Source organism: Chrysemys picta, chromosome 3 (genome assembly GCF_011386835.1).
Source record: "Chrysemys picta bellii isolate R12L10 chromosome 3, ASM1138683v2, whole genome shotgun sequence".
Taxonomy (NCBI): domain Eukaryota; kingdom Metazoa; phylum Chordata; order Testudines; family Emydidae; genus Chrysemys; species Chrysemys picta.
The window spans coordinates 105,781,516-105,801,170 of record NC_088793.1 but is presented as its reverse complement, the minus strand read 5'-3'; the positions used below and the strand labels follow the sequence as shown (position 1 = coordinate 105,801,170).

At 40.5% G+C, this 19,655-nt stretch overlaps 1 protein-coding gene across 11 annotated transcripts in view; it reads right to left on the bottom strand.

The window, feature by feature from the left end:
- Window positions 1-19,655, bottom strand: part of ARFGEF3 (ARFGEF family member 3) — a 127,184-nt gene that overhangs the window by 57,617 nt on the left and 49,912 nt on the right. For 6 of the 11 annotated variants that reach the window (XM_065588752.1, XM_065588753.1, XM_065588755.1 and 3 more), the window contains exons 5-8: window positions 8,930-8,998; window positions 5,767-5,898; window positions 2,421-2,543; window positions 836-878 (exon numbers count right to left, since the gene is read on the bottom strand). In XM_065588752.1, the coding sequence (XP_065444824.1) occupies window positions 836-878; window positions 2,421-2,543; window positions 5,767-5,898; window positions 8,930-8,998 (367 nt within the window). The remainder of the gene's footprint in view (window positions 1-835; window positions 879-2,420; window positions 2,544-5,766; window positions 5,899-8,929; window positions 8,999-19,655) is intronic. The other 5 variants (XM_065588759.1, XM_008176924.4, XM_065588758.1 and 2 more) reach the window with 4 other exon arrangements.

Here is a 19,655-nt window from a genome sequence, read left to right as displayed (position 1 = left end):
ATAGACAATTCATCAGGATTATTAAAATCTTGGTGGCTTTTCCTATTGTTTGTCTCTGTGCTGCTTCTTCTAACCACCAGAAATCTATGTAGCAGCTAAGGCCCCAGTCCTATACATGGAACTGTGTGGGCAGAACGTAATGCCTGTGTGGAGTCTCATTGGAGTCAATGGACTCCACATGGGCACAAGGTCCACCCCCACAGATCCAATTGTGGGATCAGGGCTTAATAAAGACAGGGCATAGGAAAAACCTTAGGAAACTAACTGATGCTGTGACATGATGAAGGTGAGGCATATTAGCACTCCTCCTCTAGCAGAGCTGTCTGTCAGGACCTGCAAAAATATTAAAATTATCCACTAATTATATAGCGGATAGTTATATAACAGGGCTGGCCCAACAGGTAAGAAATTTGTGTCTCCAGACCCCTCCTAATCTCTGAAGAAAAAGTCCTTAGAACACTGTTCAAATTTTGGAAGGGAACCCACTTCACTTTAACCCTGCCCACAACACTGAAGCCCTTAGGTTGCTGAGACAGCATATTGTAATTATTAGTTATTGCTTTCCTGTAGGGAACACCATTCACGCGGTGCAGATGAAGGTGTAATTAAAGGTGTTGCAGACACTTGTCAGTTCTGAAAGTAACCAGAGCCCTTGTACAATGAGTGGGGTGATACCAATAAGGTGAGAGCAGTGGAAAATGAAAGGACTCTGCAGAAGATGTAAACACTATGGCAACTGGGTGTCTTGGCAACAGTGGGTGAATACAAGGAATAATGAAAAAAAAAAGAAAGTCAGATTTTAAAGAGTCACCATAAAATAAAGTGGAATAGATACCTTGGCTCTTGAACTCTTGCATGGCTTCATGGTTTTCAGTTGTCTATTGAGGGAAAAGAAACATTGTAATCAGAACAGGTGGAAGAAAACTGCTGTAGGTATATGCAGCACTTTAAAGTACTCAGTTCCTAATCTGAAAAAGCCCTTAGTGTATGGTCAGAAAAGCAAGTGTAAAAGTCACAACTTCCTCGGGTGTCGGTAATACCTGTTTTTCTTACTTTACTAATTTAGAGGGAGAAATTTTCAAATGTGCCTAAGTCCCATTTTCAAAAGTGATTTAGACTTAGGCACCTAAGTCCCATTGAAAGCCATTGGGACATAGACTGCCAGTTACCTAAGTAACTTTTCAAAATGGGATTTATATTCTTAAGTCACCTCAATGCTTTTGAAAATTTTACACTTTATCACTGTTAACACTACAGAGCCAATACAGCTAGAAATGCCCTCTTAAATCATCTAGTTCATTTCTCTGCCAGTGCAGGACTGTTCCCTGTGGTACATACAGCACACGGAAGAACAAGGTCAATTCTCTTGTCTCTCATGTATCATCAGAAAATTGTCAGGAGCTAAGTGCAGTTTGCAGAATCTCCATTATAGTCAGGATGTACAAGCAGAAGTAAATTAACTCAGTTTTCAGATCCAGATAGAATTTGCAGAGCTTCCAGCTTGGAAAAAAAAATCTTTTTACTTATAAACTGGACACACTGTATATGGAGAAAGGATAAGTAACCCTAGAATTACATTTTACAGTTATTTCTCAGATTAATGCTATACTTAAATTCTGGCTATTTAATTTTTTTAAAAAAGATCTCTGTTTTACTGAACCCAGCACAACTGCTTTAAGATTAAACCTCTACACAACTGACAGATGCAAAATCCGCTAACAAAGCAAACAAACACACAAAGGCAAATAATTTCTTCATTAATATGCAAGGAAGTGCTCAAAAGTGCAAGAAGCCAAAGTCATTTCAAATTTGCCCAGAAGTGCTTATAATTCCATCTAGACAATACGTTGGCGTTTAATGCAAACAGCTCTTGTGGATTTTAACAACACAATAAAGGCAATAAAAAAAATGCAGTCATTTTTTGACAGTAAGCCAGCAGGTAAAGAAGCCCTCTGGCCCAAATCATTTAATTTGATATACATTCAAAAGGATTTGGCTTAAATTTTGTAATTAAAATTACTTAAGTAATACAAATATACTTTCTGTAGCTAAGAATTTATTTGGTACGGGCAACATTTAATATTTAAGAAAGTTTTGGCAAAAGGATTTCAACTGGACTTCACCAAGATAAACACACAAAATAAAAGAACAGAAAAAGGAAGCAAAGTCAAGACAATCTCACATCAGAATGAAGCCTTTCTTGCAAATCAAAACGTAGAGCCTGTCTGCTGGAAGGGAAGAGTTGTTTCTGTTGAAGGATTTGTTAGGCATTTGTTAGCCCCAAAAGGAGGCAGTTTTAAACAGGACTGATGCTGGAACGCCAGAAGGCACAGCACCCAGCCACAGAACACTGCATGCAGAGACACAAAAAGCACACAGCCATGGAATACTGAACCATCTGTTGATGCCGGAAGGCTCACCGTATTCTCTTGCTTTTGCCGTAACTGTAAAGTCAAGTCACTCAACATTTGGCTGAGGGTTGCCCGCACAGCGGTGTTAATACTCCGCTGGTGACAGCTAGATACATATGTCTCAATGCAAACCTGGTGAGGAAACAAGATAGCAGCACATAGATATAAACAACAATTTAACTGTAGACCATCTCGGGAGGAAGTGAAGGTCTCTTCATGCAGAAAGTCAGCCAGATTTACTAGTGCATAGTGTTAGAACTTTTTCAGCCATGCGAATAGCCCAAAAACAATATGGTTTAAAAGCAGCATGCAATTTGTCAGGTTTCTGAAGTGCTGTGCATGTTGAGGTGGCAAGACAAAAATGGCAACCACTCCCCATCCTGTCAAACTATGATGCCCAGGCAGTAGCTTGTGCTTTGGATGTTGCTTTCAAATATTAGCCCTATTGTTTAATTCCAGTGATGTATTCATGACATCAACAGGGACCAAATGAACCTACAGGGACCATTACTCTGGAATTCTGCCCCTAGTACATAAGCAGCAGCATCCTCTCATATGAGTTCAAAAAGGTTTTTGTTTCTTTTTAGGTTATTTGCATCAATTGTTATTTGCGTGGGTTTTTTATGAGTAATATGTTAGGGATTTTCAGACAGCTTCTGCTACTAGGATGCAACTAGGCATCTTGATTGTTCATTGTAAATCATAGTTTTAATTTATGTTTATTACAGTATCCAATAACCTTTTCGTGCCCATAAATGGAAAATTTTTTTATCTGTTTAGTTTTACTATAGTGAGAGCGACAGTGACTGCTACAGTTCATGTTGCATCAGAGTTTCCATACTAACTACATTTTCAGTTGCTTGTAACTTTTGCAAACTTTCATCTTTAGGGCTGAATTTTTCCATTCTTGGACTCTGTCCAAAGACAATGTTTTGCAGATAGTATCAAAATGCAATGGAATGCTAAGGATATGGTATTATGCCCACTGCAATGTCCTTTACCAGATTTCTTTTAAAAGGTGTTTATCTCACGAAGAGTTTGTAATTACTGTGTTGTCATTTTTGATGCAGCAGCCTCTGGTTTGAGATATGAGGTAATTCGTGCCTCCTGTAATCTATATCATGGGATTGGAACCAGACTGTTTAACACAAACTTATTAATAAATTGTGATCCAAAGGAGCAACTCCACTCACTTTGGCATATGTTGAACTCTGTGATTCTGTCTATGACTGTGAAGTTATTCATACAAGTTCAGTCAGCCTTTGTGTAAATGGGTTCGTAACACTACCTGTTGTACTCTTCAGGGTGCGGTCATTCAGATGTGTCAGTATTTCTATCATACAGTCATCTTGGAAGGGTTATAACTCCTCCGTAAAGTCATCCTGGCAATGAATACATACATTCTGCATATGCTGTATGTAGAGAGACACAAGGTGTGTGAGGTAATATCTTTTATTGGACCAACTTCTGTTGGTGAGAGAGGCAAGCTATCAAGCTTACACAGAGCTCTTCTTCAGGTCTGGGAAACACTCTGTGTGTCTCAGCAAAATACAAGATGGAACAGATTGTTTAGCATTAGTAGTTAACATGTATTTCAAGGTGAAGGGGCCTGTTAACACCCCTCTAGTCATAGGGAGAAAAGGAACAACACTGCATATACTGTATGTACGCAGATTAATATACAGCTGGTATATTCTGTACAGACATCTTTCGAAACAAAATTTGAATTTAACTGGTTGTCCTTTTTCAAAGTATAGGAGCATAGATGGAATAAAAACAGCGTTTTCTTGTTTTAGATACTTATATTTCCCTAATGAGGAGGAAGTCCGGCTTGTAAGATGAAAATTTAAAGATGGTTAGCTCATTATGTGGACTAATCAGTGCTGATATGTACACAGTAACAGAATCAAGAGCCTGATCCGACTCCTACTGAAATCAAAAGGGAGCTTTGCCATTAACTTCAGTGGGAGAAGGACAGGGAGTAAGGTTAAAATGGAACTGCTGTCCATGTGCATTACTTTTAATATAACAGAATGGAGAATAAGACCAGATCCCAGAATCCCTTTGAATTTATCATCTCTGCTCCTTTCAGCAGACATATCCAGCAGATGTGAGAGGTGCTAATGCTTTTAGGATTTCTGCCTCATGGCAGAATTTTGGGCACAATAAAGCATGACTGAATTCCTTGGTTAGAAATAATATATGCTTGATTAGTGTAAATTGTGAGAGCCAAAATGCCACACACTGGAATAATCTGAACTATAGCTCTTGTACCATTCTCATCCCAGTCACTCTGTTATGTCCCAGTGTAGCATTATGAGAACACGATATGTAGCATATGATATTTTGTGCCTCTTACGTAACAGAGGCAAGATAAAGATGAAATTAATTTATTTCCTCTCTCAGGTTTGCATGTGTCCCCATCTTAACAATACATTAAAGCCTGATAAAGCTGAAGGCATTTGCATCAGATAATGGACAGAACCTACAGTTCATCTTGGCCTTTGGGGCATCTGTTGACCTTTGAGAGTGTTATATTTCCTAAGGTAAGTGAGGAATTTCATTCAGCATGATCTTAATTAGTAGATGTGTGAGGAAGATTCCAAAGATGCATGAGGTCTCACACTGCACAGACTGTCAATGCAGATTAAAGCTTTTTATCTTAAATGTGTAAAAAGGTACCATGCAGCTGTCACTACTGTTATTTATATAGTGCACAGTGCTTCACGACAGGAAAACCATCTAAACAAATACAGAATTCCTACACTGAACAGGATACATTCTAAACCTGCAGTCAGACCTATATGAACAGACCCTGGAACTGTGCATCACCTCATTGGCTTCAACGAGGAGCAGGGATCTGCCAATACAGATCCATTACAGCACTGGGGCCTAAGGAAATACATATGAAATACCTCAGTTTACGGATAGCGTAATGCTCTATCTTGCTGAGCCAGTGTGATTTTCTATTTATGCTTCTGACAGCACAAGAAAATCCTTACTCTTCTGTCATTTTCAAAAGGAGACGTGGAACAGAGGTTGCCATCGTATACCACACAAGAATTCCAGTGGGCAAGGAATACAAAATCCTATCGACCACTTACAATCATGCAATTCAGACCTTGCTGAGGCCAAATCATTCATAGGAACTGTGTGTGCTGCGAGGGTTTGAATAGTAATATTCTTCTCTAATTCAGCTTACTGAAAGAATTGTGGAAAGACTAAATTTAAAGGCAGGCTGACTTTCTGGAAAGAGCAGGATCGATTTCCCCTTTTTTCTTCCCCCGCCCCTTGTGTGTTAACGTGCAGCACTGTTGCTCAGCTGAGCTCCAGTCTCGCAAGCCAAGCATGATACCTTGTGAAATGTCATTGGTGGGGCTGCACCAGTAAAAATGCGAGAGCACAGGGCACTGAAGAGGTGTGCAATGGACACTTTGATCATTTCATGCATTTGGGGGCTTCCAGCTTTGTGACATGCAAAACACAGCTAAGAAAGCAAAATACAAAGGATTAGACAAAGCAATGCAATGGATTAAACAAGACAATCTCCAAAAACATGGGTGGGAATAGATAAAAGAAGATAAACAAGTCACAAAGCATGAAATAACCTTTCATGCAGGGGCCTGACCAAAATTAAAGGTATTGTATGCAATTAGGAATGTATATAGCTAGGTTGACTGTAGGTTCAACACGAATAATATTTAAGCCATTTATACAACACTCTTCATGGTCAGAGTACTTCACAAATATTATCTCCTTACCCTTCACAGAACTCCAATGAACATTATGGCCCCCAGATTAAAGATGGGGAAACTGAGGTTGAGGTTAAGGTTAAGGCCAAAATGCTCAGATGTATCCACTAATGTGGGGTGCCTCCATTCTGGACTGATCAGGTGGTGCAAAGTGGCCAGGTTCTAGCTGTAACTTGCCAGAAGATAATTCCTATTGGAGGGGAACTCCCATTGGCAAGAGATGAGCAGAGACAGAAGAGCTTACTCTAGCACCAGCTCCACCCTACTATGGGACACATCAGGGAAAGGAGGAAGAATGGGCACATGGCAGAAGAGAACTATGCCAATTCTCCTCTGAAATAAGTTTGAGCAGCTGATGCTGGGGCCAGGCCAGTGCTGAATAACCCCACTGACTACCACCCCAGCACTGGGAAGAGTTCAGATGCAGGGGAGAACTGAGTCCTCGGGTTTCAAATGTTAAAGCCTTTGTAATATCTATGGGCCAGAATCACAAAGCCAAAAGGTGCTGATAGGTTCTTTTCTGTATAGGTATACTAGCAAACGCTCCTAATGTAGTCAGAGCTGATGCTGGTTTTTGCTTGGATAGCTGACACTGATTCCCTGAACAAAATGCGCTAACCCAGCAAAAGAACGTTTTTTTGTCCAATATAGTTTCATCTACACTCAGTTTTTGCCGATAAAAAATATCATACTCCTAACTGACTTTACTATGCCGGCAAAAGTTTTAAGGGTAGACATGGCCTTTTAAGAGTGAGGATATGGCAGAACCACTAAACAATGGCAGGATCCAATACTTAACATGAAGCAAAGCTGGCATTGATCAGGGTGTTTTAAAGAGAAACACAGTTATGTGTCATTTGCGTATCATTATCTGAAAATGCACAGCAGAAATAGAAAATATGACTTCAGATAATGCTCACAGTCTTTGGGATGCCCCCAATGAACAAAGAACATGAAGCACTGACAATTGATTTCCACTACCTGAAGTAGCAGCTCAAAGGTTGAAATACTGGAGCTATTAAACCCTTTTTCCAATGTGTATTGCATCTTACTGTATCTCTTGATCTACAGTTCATGGATACATTGGGCTAGATTCACCTTCAATTTTCATCAGCTTCTGCCCTCCACAGTAGAAGAAAGTCTGCCAAAGAGAGGCTGCAGTCGTGTAAAGGAGCCATAAGTTTGCCTCTGTATGGGGGATTGGGGCAACAGAGGTTTAGCACAGCCTGAGAAAGAGGGTTGCCTGGGCAGGGAGGAGGTAGGTGTTGCTGATCTAGTCATCTTTGCTACAGCCCCAAGTAGTGAGGCTCCTACAGAGCCCCCAGGAAAACAGAAGTTACTCTTCATGAGTTTGGATTTCCTAACATTATTCAAGGGGGTGAAACCATGAGTTACACAGGTCATCCCAAATTAGTACTATCATGTATTCTGTACATGGCACGTTTTTAGGACTGTCTTAGAGTTTTAACATTTTGTATTGGATACAAAAATTGTCTCCGTCTGCCTGCAAAGTCAATTAGTTACGTTTTAGCAGTTAAGTTACCATGGTAAGACAGCTAGTTTTCTTAGTTACCATGCTTTTCCCCCCTAGGTAGCAACAGGGTGATGCTGGATCAATGTCATCCCCAGATTTATAAAACGCTACCACTGCCAGGTAAAGCTAGGTACTTCCATCAGGTTTTCTTTTCTTCATGAACCAAGGAAAAATTGACATTGACTCGCAATTGTTAGTCATTTTCTTTCTCTGTTCACTAATTTCACTTGTCACTTCCCAAGCTTTTAAATAACAGCAGAACACAGACTGATATCTCCATCTGTAATTATCAATGTAGAAATAAATTATTATGATTATTCCCCACTACTGAAAAGAAAAGCTAACAAGTGTTGTAAAAGCAGAGGGGTGTTAGGTCACGGAGTTTTCAAAGATTTTCATACAAACCTTTTCATTGCTGTATTATACATTGATGTTAAGTGTGTATACATTCCCCTCAACCCTATGCAGTGTAATTCAATATAATTTTATACTATATTATATACACAGCAGCCCCTGCCATGCAATAGGGCTGAGTATTTCTATGCATTTCTTCCTTCCTGGCTACATGGAAGGCTCACTGCTTGAAACTCACTGTGCAACTAAATAGAGCACTTGTCTGAAAATGCTCACTTATAAACAGATCTGCTGTTGGCAGGTGCATTTTCCAGCTGCCAAAGCCCTTTTTACAATTTAATCCAGACAAATGTAATGAGGACAAAGGAAGATTGATTAATGCCAGTGGAATAACATAATAAATCTAGGGATGTAATAATTCCTTTTTTTGGACGCATCAGGAATAAGGGACACACTAACAATGCACATTATAGGTCAATCTCATCTCTGATGTAACTGTATTAAATTTGGTGGAGTTTCACCAGGGATGAATTTGGCCCTACATGTTGTAAAATTGAAGGAGAAAATTTTATTACTGTTAAAGGCAAAGCAAAACATGCAAAGTTTTAAACACAGACAATACTGTAATACACAGCAGCCACTAAGAAGAATTTCCATGAGTAGAAAGTGCATCTTCCAGTGCATTTCTACAGCTGTCAGCACTGAGGTTGCTAATCATGTTGACTAATAAACGGTAACAAGGGTAATATCAATCATTAAGAATAACTGCAATTGTTTTGATTAAATCAATCCCAGTCTATGTATAGAAAGCACATTCTAGTTAGTGGCAATAGGTCAAGAAAAACAAGCAATGTTAGTGGGGGATGGAGGGCACTCACCTCAGCAATCTTTAGCACTGAACTTCCATTCAGGTCAAATGTGGAGGTGTACGTGATACAGAGCAAAACCTTGAACACAGACAGGGGGAAAGCACAAGAGCTTTAGGTTCATCCACCATTTCTAGTTTGTGGTTGAGTTTTTATATTGTCTATTGTGTTCCCGAATAACTTTTTCTTCATTATACCATTTTAGACACAACTCCTTCCATTTTCCACAGCAGCAATTACTAGGGTTGGGGAGGGCAATGAAGTTGCTGACTGGTTCCTGCTTGGAAAATTGTGACTGTTGACCCAAAAAGAAAAGAGTCACCGCAACCACAGATGTTATGTTGCTCTATATGAACATGCCTTTCAGAGAGGAAGGATGGTCCAGTGGTTTGGATATTACCTGGGACTTGAGAAATCCAGGTTCAATTCCCTGGCCTGCCACTCACTGATTTCCTGTGTCAGCTTGGGAAAATCACTTAGTTTCTCTGTGACTTAGTGCCCCATCTGTACCCTATCTAACAGGGACAGAGTCGGGATAAACACATTAAAGATTGTAAAGCACTCCGATACTATGGGAAGTGAGGAGCCATGCAAATAAATATGAAAGAAAGCAGTGAGCAATTTAGAAACCAGTCCTTACATTGTAAATCATTTTTTTTAAACCGATGCCAATCAGTAACTTTAATCCATAAAAGATCCCTGCCAAGAAGGAAAATAGAAAAGGGAGGGTCTTGAAAGGACTGAGGAGGCTTAAAGGGATCCCCTTTGTCTGACAATATTTTCATCTTATTATTTGTACTACACTCATGTCTAGAGGATCAAAATCCCATTGTCTAGGCATTGTACCAACACCTAGAAAGAAACCACCTTCTAACCAGCCTAGATTTGCTCATGATTATTTGTTCCTGTGCCAACATTGTCTTTCAGCTTAAATAGCTCTTCATCTCCCTGGTAGTTATCCTCCCCCCAGTATATTTACTGGGGACTCCAAATATGGGAGAAAGATTCCTCCATGCAGCTCATTTGCACCAGACACAAAAATAATCCATTACCGGAGGTAAGTGCAGGGAATTTAAGCTTTGGTACTAAGGATCCTTTGATCATCATGTCAGCTCTTATAGGTACAGAGGAAAAACCCATCTGTAGAAAAATGTGTCATTTTCCCCTGAGCATACAAATGTCTGTATCCTCCTAAGCATTCACTTGCCTGTCAGCCTGAAAAATGCTTGTGTTCTTTGAACTCAGAAACACAATGGATTTTTAAAAATGATATGGGATATAACTCTAAATACCACCAGAGCACAGAAATGGACAAGTTTGATTTCATGCATTTATAATTTGCCCTACCAACAAGATACCCTAATTTAAAAAAACATCTGCAAACAAGTCAGAAAGATCCAGAAGCTGAACCTTGTTAGCCAATACATATATGTTAGGTGTAGTATATATCACATTAATTGATATTATATGCATGGCAGTAATAGGATATACATGTGTTGGGAAATTATGCTAATTTAACAGATTATGCTCTTCCCACAATTCGGTTAATCCATATAAAATATCTCACAATACTTTGCAAAGCTGACGTTAGCTTTAGCATTAGAAAATAGGAAACTTGTCAAAGCAAAGATGCATGAATACTTTGTACCAAGCACAGTTAGGGTGTACTTTCACGGCTCATCAACACTTGGAATGTAGTATTCAAAATGAGACATAGGAAAGTATAGGGACATATATTCACAGATCAATACCTGGAATACTAATATCTGAAATGAAGACAAGGAAGGTACAGAACAACAAATTAAGGAATTGGTACGAACAGGTGGGTTGGATTTTAGTGACATATAGAAAGTTTTGTAACTTATAAAATCATACTACAAATACCATACTATACTATTTTACATACGTGTAAAATCATACTATAAATAGCTGAAATGCATATCTTTGAAGTACCGTCTTCTGTGTAAGGTGAGCAAGCTGAGAGAATTTGCATCCTGGAAAGAGGGTATGTATGTCTCCTTTTCGCATTGTACTGCTTTGTCTTCGGACAATACATTTAGCTAAATTCAGGTATTTAGTCTCTTGAACATTTTAAGAATGGACCATGAGAGTCGTCAAGCAATTGGCTATACTTTTGAGTCAATAACCTTAATCTAGAGAAGAGGAGATTGGAATTAAATCCTCAAGACCAGACAAGTAGGAATTACTGAATTTCAAAGTCCTTCACCAATATTATTTTCTCGAACCCTCAGCCCTTTCTAAATATGAGCTGAATACTGTAGATAAATGCCAGAGACCCAGGAGAATGGAATAGGAAGGAACAGAATAGTCTTGTGACACACAGGAATTCTGGATTCTATTCTCAGCTCTTTCAAATTTGCTGTCCAACATTGAGTAAATCAATTAGACTTTCTATGCCTTAGTTTCCGCATTTGTACAATAATATTTCCTCACCTCACAGAAGTGTTGTAATGCTTAGTGTCTGTAAAGTGCCTTTAGATTATCAAATGCAAGTTGCTCAGTATCATTATTTCCTGGTGTTGCCAAGAAATACAACCCTCTCTGGGTACCTTCAAGATATTAACAGGATCATGTTTTACTCATCTTGACAGAAACATCTCCTGAATTTGGGTGCTGGGACACACATCCTCAGCACTAAGTGGATAAACAAGGAAAAGACAGGAGAAAATGGTACTCCTCAGCACTCCCACAAAACAAATAATAAAGAATATTGTAAAAAAGAAAGTAATATTCAGAAGAGTTCAGATACTCCACCCAGATATACCCATTTCATTGATGGGTGAATTCTGTACATGATTTGGTACGCCATAAACATATTCCATAACTGTTCATTACTGGAGTCACAGCACCTTTCACTTGAAGCCTCTTGCTCTGCTTATAGCTGGAGACGGGATGAACTGCCAGATGGATCACTGGTCTGATCTGGCAATTCCTGTGTTCCTGTCTCATACAGATGTAGTATTTCACATGCCACAGGTCTCCAAAAGGTGTGCAGGTGCATCTTAAACACCCACAACTGAATATCTGGTTCACAATTTGCAAAATGCTATTGTACCTTTTAGAATACAAAGCCGTACGTCAATGTCAGGTACAGGTTTTTCCCTGGCACTAAGGACACGCAGCACCCCTTGCGTGCTTTGTGTTATTTCTCTGCTCTTTTATGGCAGCTCAGCCAAATATAGCTTTGTAAAAGATTTCGTGCTTTGTAGAACATTTAATTGTAACAGCATTCTGTGAAACACAAGGGAATATCCCCCATAACCATGTATTCTTACGAGGCTCTGCTTACTCAAATGAGGATTCCTATTTCTTTGCCCTCATTTAATTCTCTCTCCATATTCTGCCCTTAAATGGCTGCAATTTGCGCAGGCAGGAAATGTGTCTAGTCTTTCCTGTCAGAAATGCCAGTGAGCCTCAAGTAGTTGGCAACTGACTCAGTTTCTGGTATAGGGGGTCAGACACAAAACATGACAAATGTGATCAGCTGGTTGCGGATGAAGAGGTGACAATGAAAACATGTTTTGAAACAACAGGGCGTTCAAGCAAAAGTAGATTTGACTACTAATAATTTGTAGGGTTAAATTTACAACAGAGGGGGAAGCCACTCTCTCACTCAGGCTGTGGGCCCTACTGTCTTCTAAGGCCTTGTCTACTGACAAAAAACAGTATAGTTAAGGTTGTCCCTCCCCGCCCAGCCTCCCAGTGTGGATGCAATGATACCAGTATTGAATGCTTACGGGGAACAAGCTATACTGGTATAAGCACTTCAATACTGATATAATTGTTTCCACACTAGGGGTTGTACTGGTAAAACTATTCTGATTAAAAAAAAAAAAAAAAATCACACCCCTAACTGAGATAGTTATACTGTGTACAAAATCTGTATGCCAACTTGGATTTGTCAAGAACAAATGTCAAACCAACTTAATAGATTTCAGAGTAGCAGCCGTGTTAGTCTGTATCCGCAAAAAGAACAGGAGTACTTGTGGCACCTTAGAGACTAAGGTGCCACAAGTACTCCTGTTCTTTCAACTTAATAGAGGGGAACAAGACTTGTGGATAGGGTGGAAGCAGTACATGTGATATATCTCAACTTTAGCAAGGCTTCTGCTATCATCTCGCATGACCTTCTCAAACAATCTAGAGAAATACAGCTTAGACAAACCTACTATATGTGGTTGAATAACTGGTTGGAAAACTGTATTCAGAGAGTAGTTATCAATGGTTCACAGCCAAGCTGGAAGGGCATATCGAATGGGATCCCACAGGGATCTGTCCTGGGTCCGGTTCTATTCAATATCTTCAGATATGAAGTGGATAATGGCATAGAGAGTACATTTATAAAGTTTGTAGGTGACACCAAACTGGAAGGGGTTGCCAAACCTTTGGAGGACAAGATTAGAATACAAAATTGTCTTGACAAACTGGAGAAATGGTCTGAAATAAATAGGATGAAATTCAATAAGGACAAATGCAAAGTACTCCACTTAGGAAGAAATAATCAATTGCACTAATACAAATGGGGAATGTTTACGTAGGAAGGAGTACTGCAGAAAAAGACCTGAGAGTTATAGTGGATCACAAACTAAATAGGAGTCAACAATGTAATATTGTTGCAAAAAAAGCAAACATCTTTTTGGGATGTATCAGCAGGAGTGTTGTAAGCAAGACACGAAAAGTAATTCTTCCATTCTATTCAGTACTGATAAGTATTCTGTTCAGTTGTGGCACCATACGTCAGGAAATTGAGGAAAGTCCAGAGAAGAGCAACAAAAATGATTAAAGGTCTAGAAAAAACATGCGTATGAGGAAAAATTGAAAAAAAATAGGTTTATTTAGTCTGGAGAAGAGAAGGCTGAGGGTGGCCATAAATTCAGTCTTCAAGTACATAAAAGGTTGTCATAAAGAGGAGGGTGATAAATTGTTCTCCTTACCCAGGACAGGACAAGAAGTAATGGGCTTAAATTGCAGCAAGGAAGATTTAGGTTAGACATTAGGAGAAAAACTTCTTAACTGTCAGGGTAGTTAATCAATAGAACAAATTACCCAGGGAGTTGTGGGATCATCATCATCATCATCAGGGGAGGCTTTTAAGAACAGTTTAGACAATCACTTGTCAGGGATGAACTAGAATCTATAATACACCTCTATCTCAATATAACGCTGTCCTCGGGAGCCAAAAAATCTTACCGCGTTATATTGAACTTGCTTTGATCCACTGGAGGGTGCAACCCCGCCCCCCGGAGCACTGCTTTACCACATTATATCCGAATTCGTGTTATATCGGGTCGTGTTATATCGAGGTAGCGGTGTACTTAGTCTTGCCTCAGTGCAGGGGACTGGACTAGATGACCCATTGAGGTCCCTTCTAGTCCTACATTTCTACAACTCTATGTAGACTAGACCTAAAATAGAAAAGATGGTCTTTTGACTAAAGCCGAGGACTAGTCAGGAGTTCTGATTCTTTTCCCAGCCCTGCTGCAGGCTTCTTTTGTGACCCCGGCCAAGTCAGATAACCTGCAACTTTTCTACCTAAGGCTTAGGTCACGAATGCTCTTGGAGGTCTTAGATGGAAGGTGTTATAGAAATGCAAATTATTAGTGAGTTACAAATGATTATTTAGATCTACTAAAGACACTGCTAAGCTACTTATCTCCACCTAACATGCTCCAGCCACAGACTAAATATGTTAAACACAAAACACAGGCAGATTCTGTTCTGAAAAGAAATAATGTGCATTTCACTGGGCCATGACATTTTACCTTGGCAACGAATGGTTGTGAAAGTGTAAAACAGACTACCAGGCAATTTCTAGTGGCATCTTTCATAACAAAAAACATTCTTTCCTAGTATATCAAGGTGGACATTAGAAAGTAAAGTACAATGATGAGAGAAGCTAGAGTGAAGGAGCCTCACACAGTTAGGAGAGCCTGAAAAGAAACAATCTTATAAATAAGGAATATTGTTACTGCGGTGATTCCTGCAAAGTCAGACAGGTTCTATTATCTTGTAAAGGTTCTGATCAAATCTGATTTCTAGCAATGGGTGACCCATAATGAAAACTGTTCATTTTAATTATTGGTGGAGCTCTGCCCGTCATGGAACAAGAAATACTGTCTTTCTCCCCAGAGCCCAGAATACAAATGGTATTACAAGGGAATATCAAACTGCATGCACAGATGCGTTTTCACAATGAGCAAAGGGAAAAAATAATTGCTTTTTGTAATAAACTGAAAGTCACTTTTCACAGAAGGACTTTAACTGAATAAAAAGAGGGTCACTTTAATTGGAATTGCAATTTCTACCCTGCAGTGCATTGCAGTCAGACAATGAGTGGGAGAAAGTAAGTACTACCCCCATTTTACAGATGGGGAAAGTGGGTGAGAGAGGATAAAAATTCCAAAGTTCACTTAAGTCCAATGAGACATAGGTGCTTTTTAAAAGGTTACCCAGGGAGATCAAGTGACTTGCCGAAGGTCCCACAGGAATGTCTGTGACAGAGCTGGGAAGTCCCACTCCAGAGCCATATCCACAAGACCAATAGGGTCCTCCACTATTAAATTTAATTATCATTATTTTTTGGGGTGGGGGGAAAAGGGAGGGTATGGAAACTGGTTTTCTGTAGTGCTAGGATCTGAATACCTGTTAATAAGTATGAACCTTTCTGCAAAGAAACGCAACCAGGAAACATCTTGATAGCTGATGGAATATCTATTAGTTTGATCATACAGGTTTCTCTGGTCTTGTAAGGAAAACAACAGCAAAAAAAAAATGAAGAAGTGCCTTAATGACTCTATATGGATTATGCAATCCTGTATCATTGTATACAGCATGGCAGCTTCTAATTCTGGGGAGGTTGAAGACAGTGGTTCCCCATGAATCAGCAGTGCTGTGAAAGGCTTGGTTATCAGTAGGAATTGGTGTTCTGGGTTATGAATGCACCACGGTTTCAGACAAAGACTCATTCAGGTGTGGAATAATCTCACAAATTGTAAGCGATGACATGCTGAATGTTCCCAGAAGAACATGCTCACTAATTCACTGGACTAAAAACTACCACTGAAAACTACTTAAGTGTGAAACTTCTGCTTATGTAGCACAGGGGTAGGAGGGAAGGAAATAATTTAGGGCAGTGGCTCTCAAACTTTTATATTGGTGACCCCTTTCACATAGCAAGCCTCTGAGTGCGACCCCCCTTATAAATTAAAAACACTTTTTAATATATTTAACACCATATAATGGCTGGAGGCAAAGCGGGGTTTCAGGTGGAGGTTGACAGCTCGTGACCCCCCATGTAATAACCTCGCAACCTCCTGAGGGGTCCCGACCCCCAGTTTGAGAACCCCTGATTTAGGGCAATCACTTAATAGATATTTTACAAGTTTTTTTAATGGCTCTGGCAGTGGCTTTTGTCTTCAAAATACGATACTCTAATGTAGGGAGGATTATAAAAAGCTGACTGGCAAAGCCAGGATGAGGTATTCTGCTTAACCAGCTATAGTAATATTTGTATATATCATGTTACTCCATAAATTAAATGACAGTTAAATTACAAGCAAAACCAAAGCAATCACAAGAAAAACTATAAGAAAGACAAATGAATTCCATTACCAAATGGAAAAACTCAGAGCCAGACTCTTGTGCCACTCCTCATGTTCATGTTGAGCAGTACTGCCTGGGTAGTTCCACTAAGTAGGGGTATCCATGAAACCACTAATGGCATTAGGTATGAGTCAGCATGATTAGAATTTGGCCCTATAAGGGCAACAGAAACCAACCCAGATAATAAGAGATAAAAAGGAAAATGACAGCTAGACAATAGGCTTTTTAAAAATACAAAAAAAAAAAAAAAAAAGGGGGGGGGGGGGGGGAGAATAGTAAAACAACCAGAAAGAAGTAAAAAGAAAAATGAGAGAAGCAAAAAGTAATAGCTAGTGGCAAACTGCAGAAAACATAAGAAACAACAAAGGGGAAATTAAAAAATATATAGCGGCAGGGCCGCTCGGGGGGAGGGGTAAGTGGGGCAATTTGCCCTAGGCCCCGGGCCCTGCAGGGGCCCCCACGAGAATGTCGGAGGCTCCCCCCTGCCTACGCCTTTGCCTTCCCCGATCCCCCCGGCGCCTCAGCGTGCCGTGACCAGGAGCGGCCCTGGACAGCACTGCAGTGGCGTGGCTCAGGAGGGGCCTGAAATCCTCCCGCTCGGAGCCGCGTGGTAAGGGGGCGAGCTCTGGCGAGCCGAGGGGCAGGAGCTCCTGGAGGCGGCGCGCTGAGGCTCTGGGAGAGGCGGGGGTAAGCGGCACGGTAAGCCCCTCTGAGCTGGGCACCCCCTAGCTCTGACGCCCAGCTCTGAGCTCAGCCCCTCAGAGCCGGGCACCCCCCCGACTCAATCCCCTCCACAGCCCTGACCCCCCAGCTCCAAGCCCAGCCCCTCTGAGCTGGGCACCCCACGACCCAGAGCCCAGCTCCCCACCCAGCCCTGGGCAACAGTAGCGCCACCCCCAGGCAGCGACAGCCCATTGGCACCAACCATCACCCAGCGACATGTATTTCATGTATTTTCAAATTATTAAAAATTAGTTTTTGAATGTATTTCACTGGTTATTTTTTACATTTCCAAATACGTTACTACAGTATTGCAACTTTTTTTTATGGAAGGGGCCCCCGAAATTGCTTTGCCCCAGGCCCCCTGAATCCTCTGGGCGGCCCTGTATAGAGGATCAAAGAAACCATTGAGCTACTTTACAATGAATGAACATAACCGTCTATATTCCACAGGGGATCACATTTGAGAGAGAGAGAAACAACAAGCAATTTGTTTCCTCCTGTTTTTAATGTTATTGAATGTTGTTTATTTTAAAAAGCAATTAGTATAATAAAAAGATTTTGCAAGAGATAGAAAAGACAGGGTAAGGAAAGGGATTGTCATTGACAGGCAGGCAATAGTGGCAAAAACATTAAAAACATGTGATAGAGGTACACCTCTACTCCAATATAACGCAGCCCGATATAACATGAATTCGGATATAACGCAGTAAAGCAGTTCTCTGGGGGGAGGGCGGGGGGGGGCTGCGCACTCTGGAGGATCAAAGCAAGTTCAATATAATGCAGTAAGAGTTTTTGGCTCCTGAAGACAGCGTTATATCGGGGTAGAGGTGTATTCCTGATGTATTAAGATCATTTTATTATGCCACACAATAAATGTCACAATAATAATGTCAGTGAACCTTTCCAAGTTGTCCTAACAATTCTGTGGGCACATGTTATAAGGATGTCTTTTTCTTTCTTTCTTTCTTTCTTTCTTTCTTTCTTTCTTTCATTGTGATCACAAATAAACAAACAATAAAGCTGAGGTTACATGAATCCAAGAGAAAATATGAAAGTATTAAGGGGGAAAAAAAAATCACATGGATCTCTATCAAAAGGTAAGTCATTTGCAATCACATGTTTATATGTCCCACAAATGTATGTGATAATATAGCGTGGTGTGGTCTGTTTAGAGTCTATATTACCTGGTGTATGGTAAACAGTAACAATTCTGCTAAAGAGGAGACATGGCTGAGCCTACTAGAATTACCATTCGAAAGTGGTCAGCTGGAAAAACCTGAGGGTAGCCTGAAGGCTACTCTATGTCATGCGTTTGAACAGAACTGGTGCCTGGCAGCCAGGCTATACCCATGGGTCTGACCCAGAGAACTTTCAAAGTGAAAGGGATTATGGGTGGTGAACCTCAGGAAATAGTTTTAGGACCTCTGTTATGAGCACGAAGGTCTATATTGCTATTTTTAGCCCCATAGCATTAGCCCTGTGAGCCTGAGTCTGTAGAGCCAGGCTCTGAGTCTCACTGCCGTGAAGGCTTTTTTGCAGTGTAGACGTAGCCGGAGTTATACTTCCTTCCCAGGGCTGATGGAGTTCAGCACAGTCCCTCACACAGGGCTAGAGGTAAAGTCTCAATCTTACCCTTAATGTTCTTTTGATGTAATTTTTTTTGCATGGGGTATGTATTAAATGGGGACAAAATAATGCGATCTTAAGACTATACATTTCAAATACAAGTGTAAGGATATGAAAGTGCTGACGTTCTCATTGTAATATTAACATGCCAACATTGTACACTGATACCAGACACCTCTGTGTTCTTGGGGAACCAGGGTGCAGTATCCAGCCTGACTCATGAAAGACACCCCCCCCCCTCCCCCGGCAGCCTCTGCTTAAACCAAAACCCATCAGAGGAAGAAAACTTGCAGAGAGCAGTAAAGGGTGTTGGGAGACACACCTAGACCCCTCCTGACAAGGGTGACAAGATTAAGACATCTCCATTAGCCTACAGAATGGAGAGCAGAGACAACTCCCCTAGCCTCATCTGCATAAAATATGGGACAGGAAGACATCTCAATTTGCATACAGAATGGAGAACAGAGAACCACACTGAATTCTGGGACCAGAAAAAGCAGGGAAGCACTGCATCCTGGGAATCTCTGCTCCAGATGCTAATGAACCTACGCCTGCACACACACCCAGCTCAGCAGTTATCAGACCAATTCTAGTAATGAATCCTTAATTGATATCCAAATACTGAAGCAGCCTAGTTGCATTGTGAGCTCCCTGGAAGAAAACACCACCCATAGCCAAGAGTGATCAGCTCCTATTGTCTAGTCTAAAGAAAACCCTTGAGTCATTAGTTTACCTATAAACAAATCTAGTGTTTTCCCTTGAACTA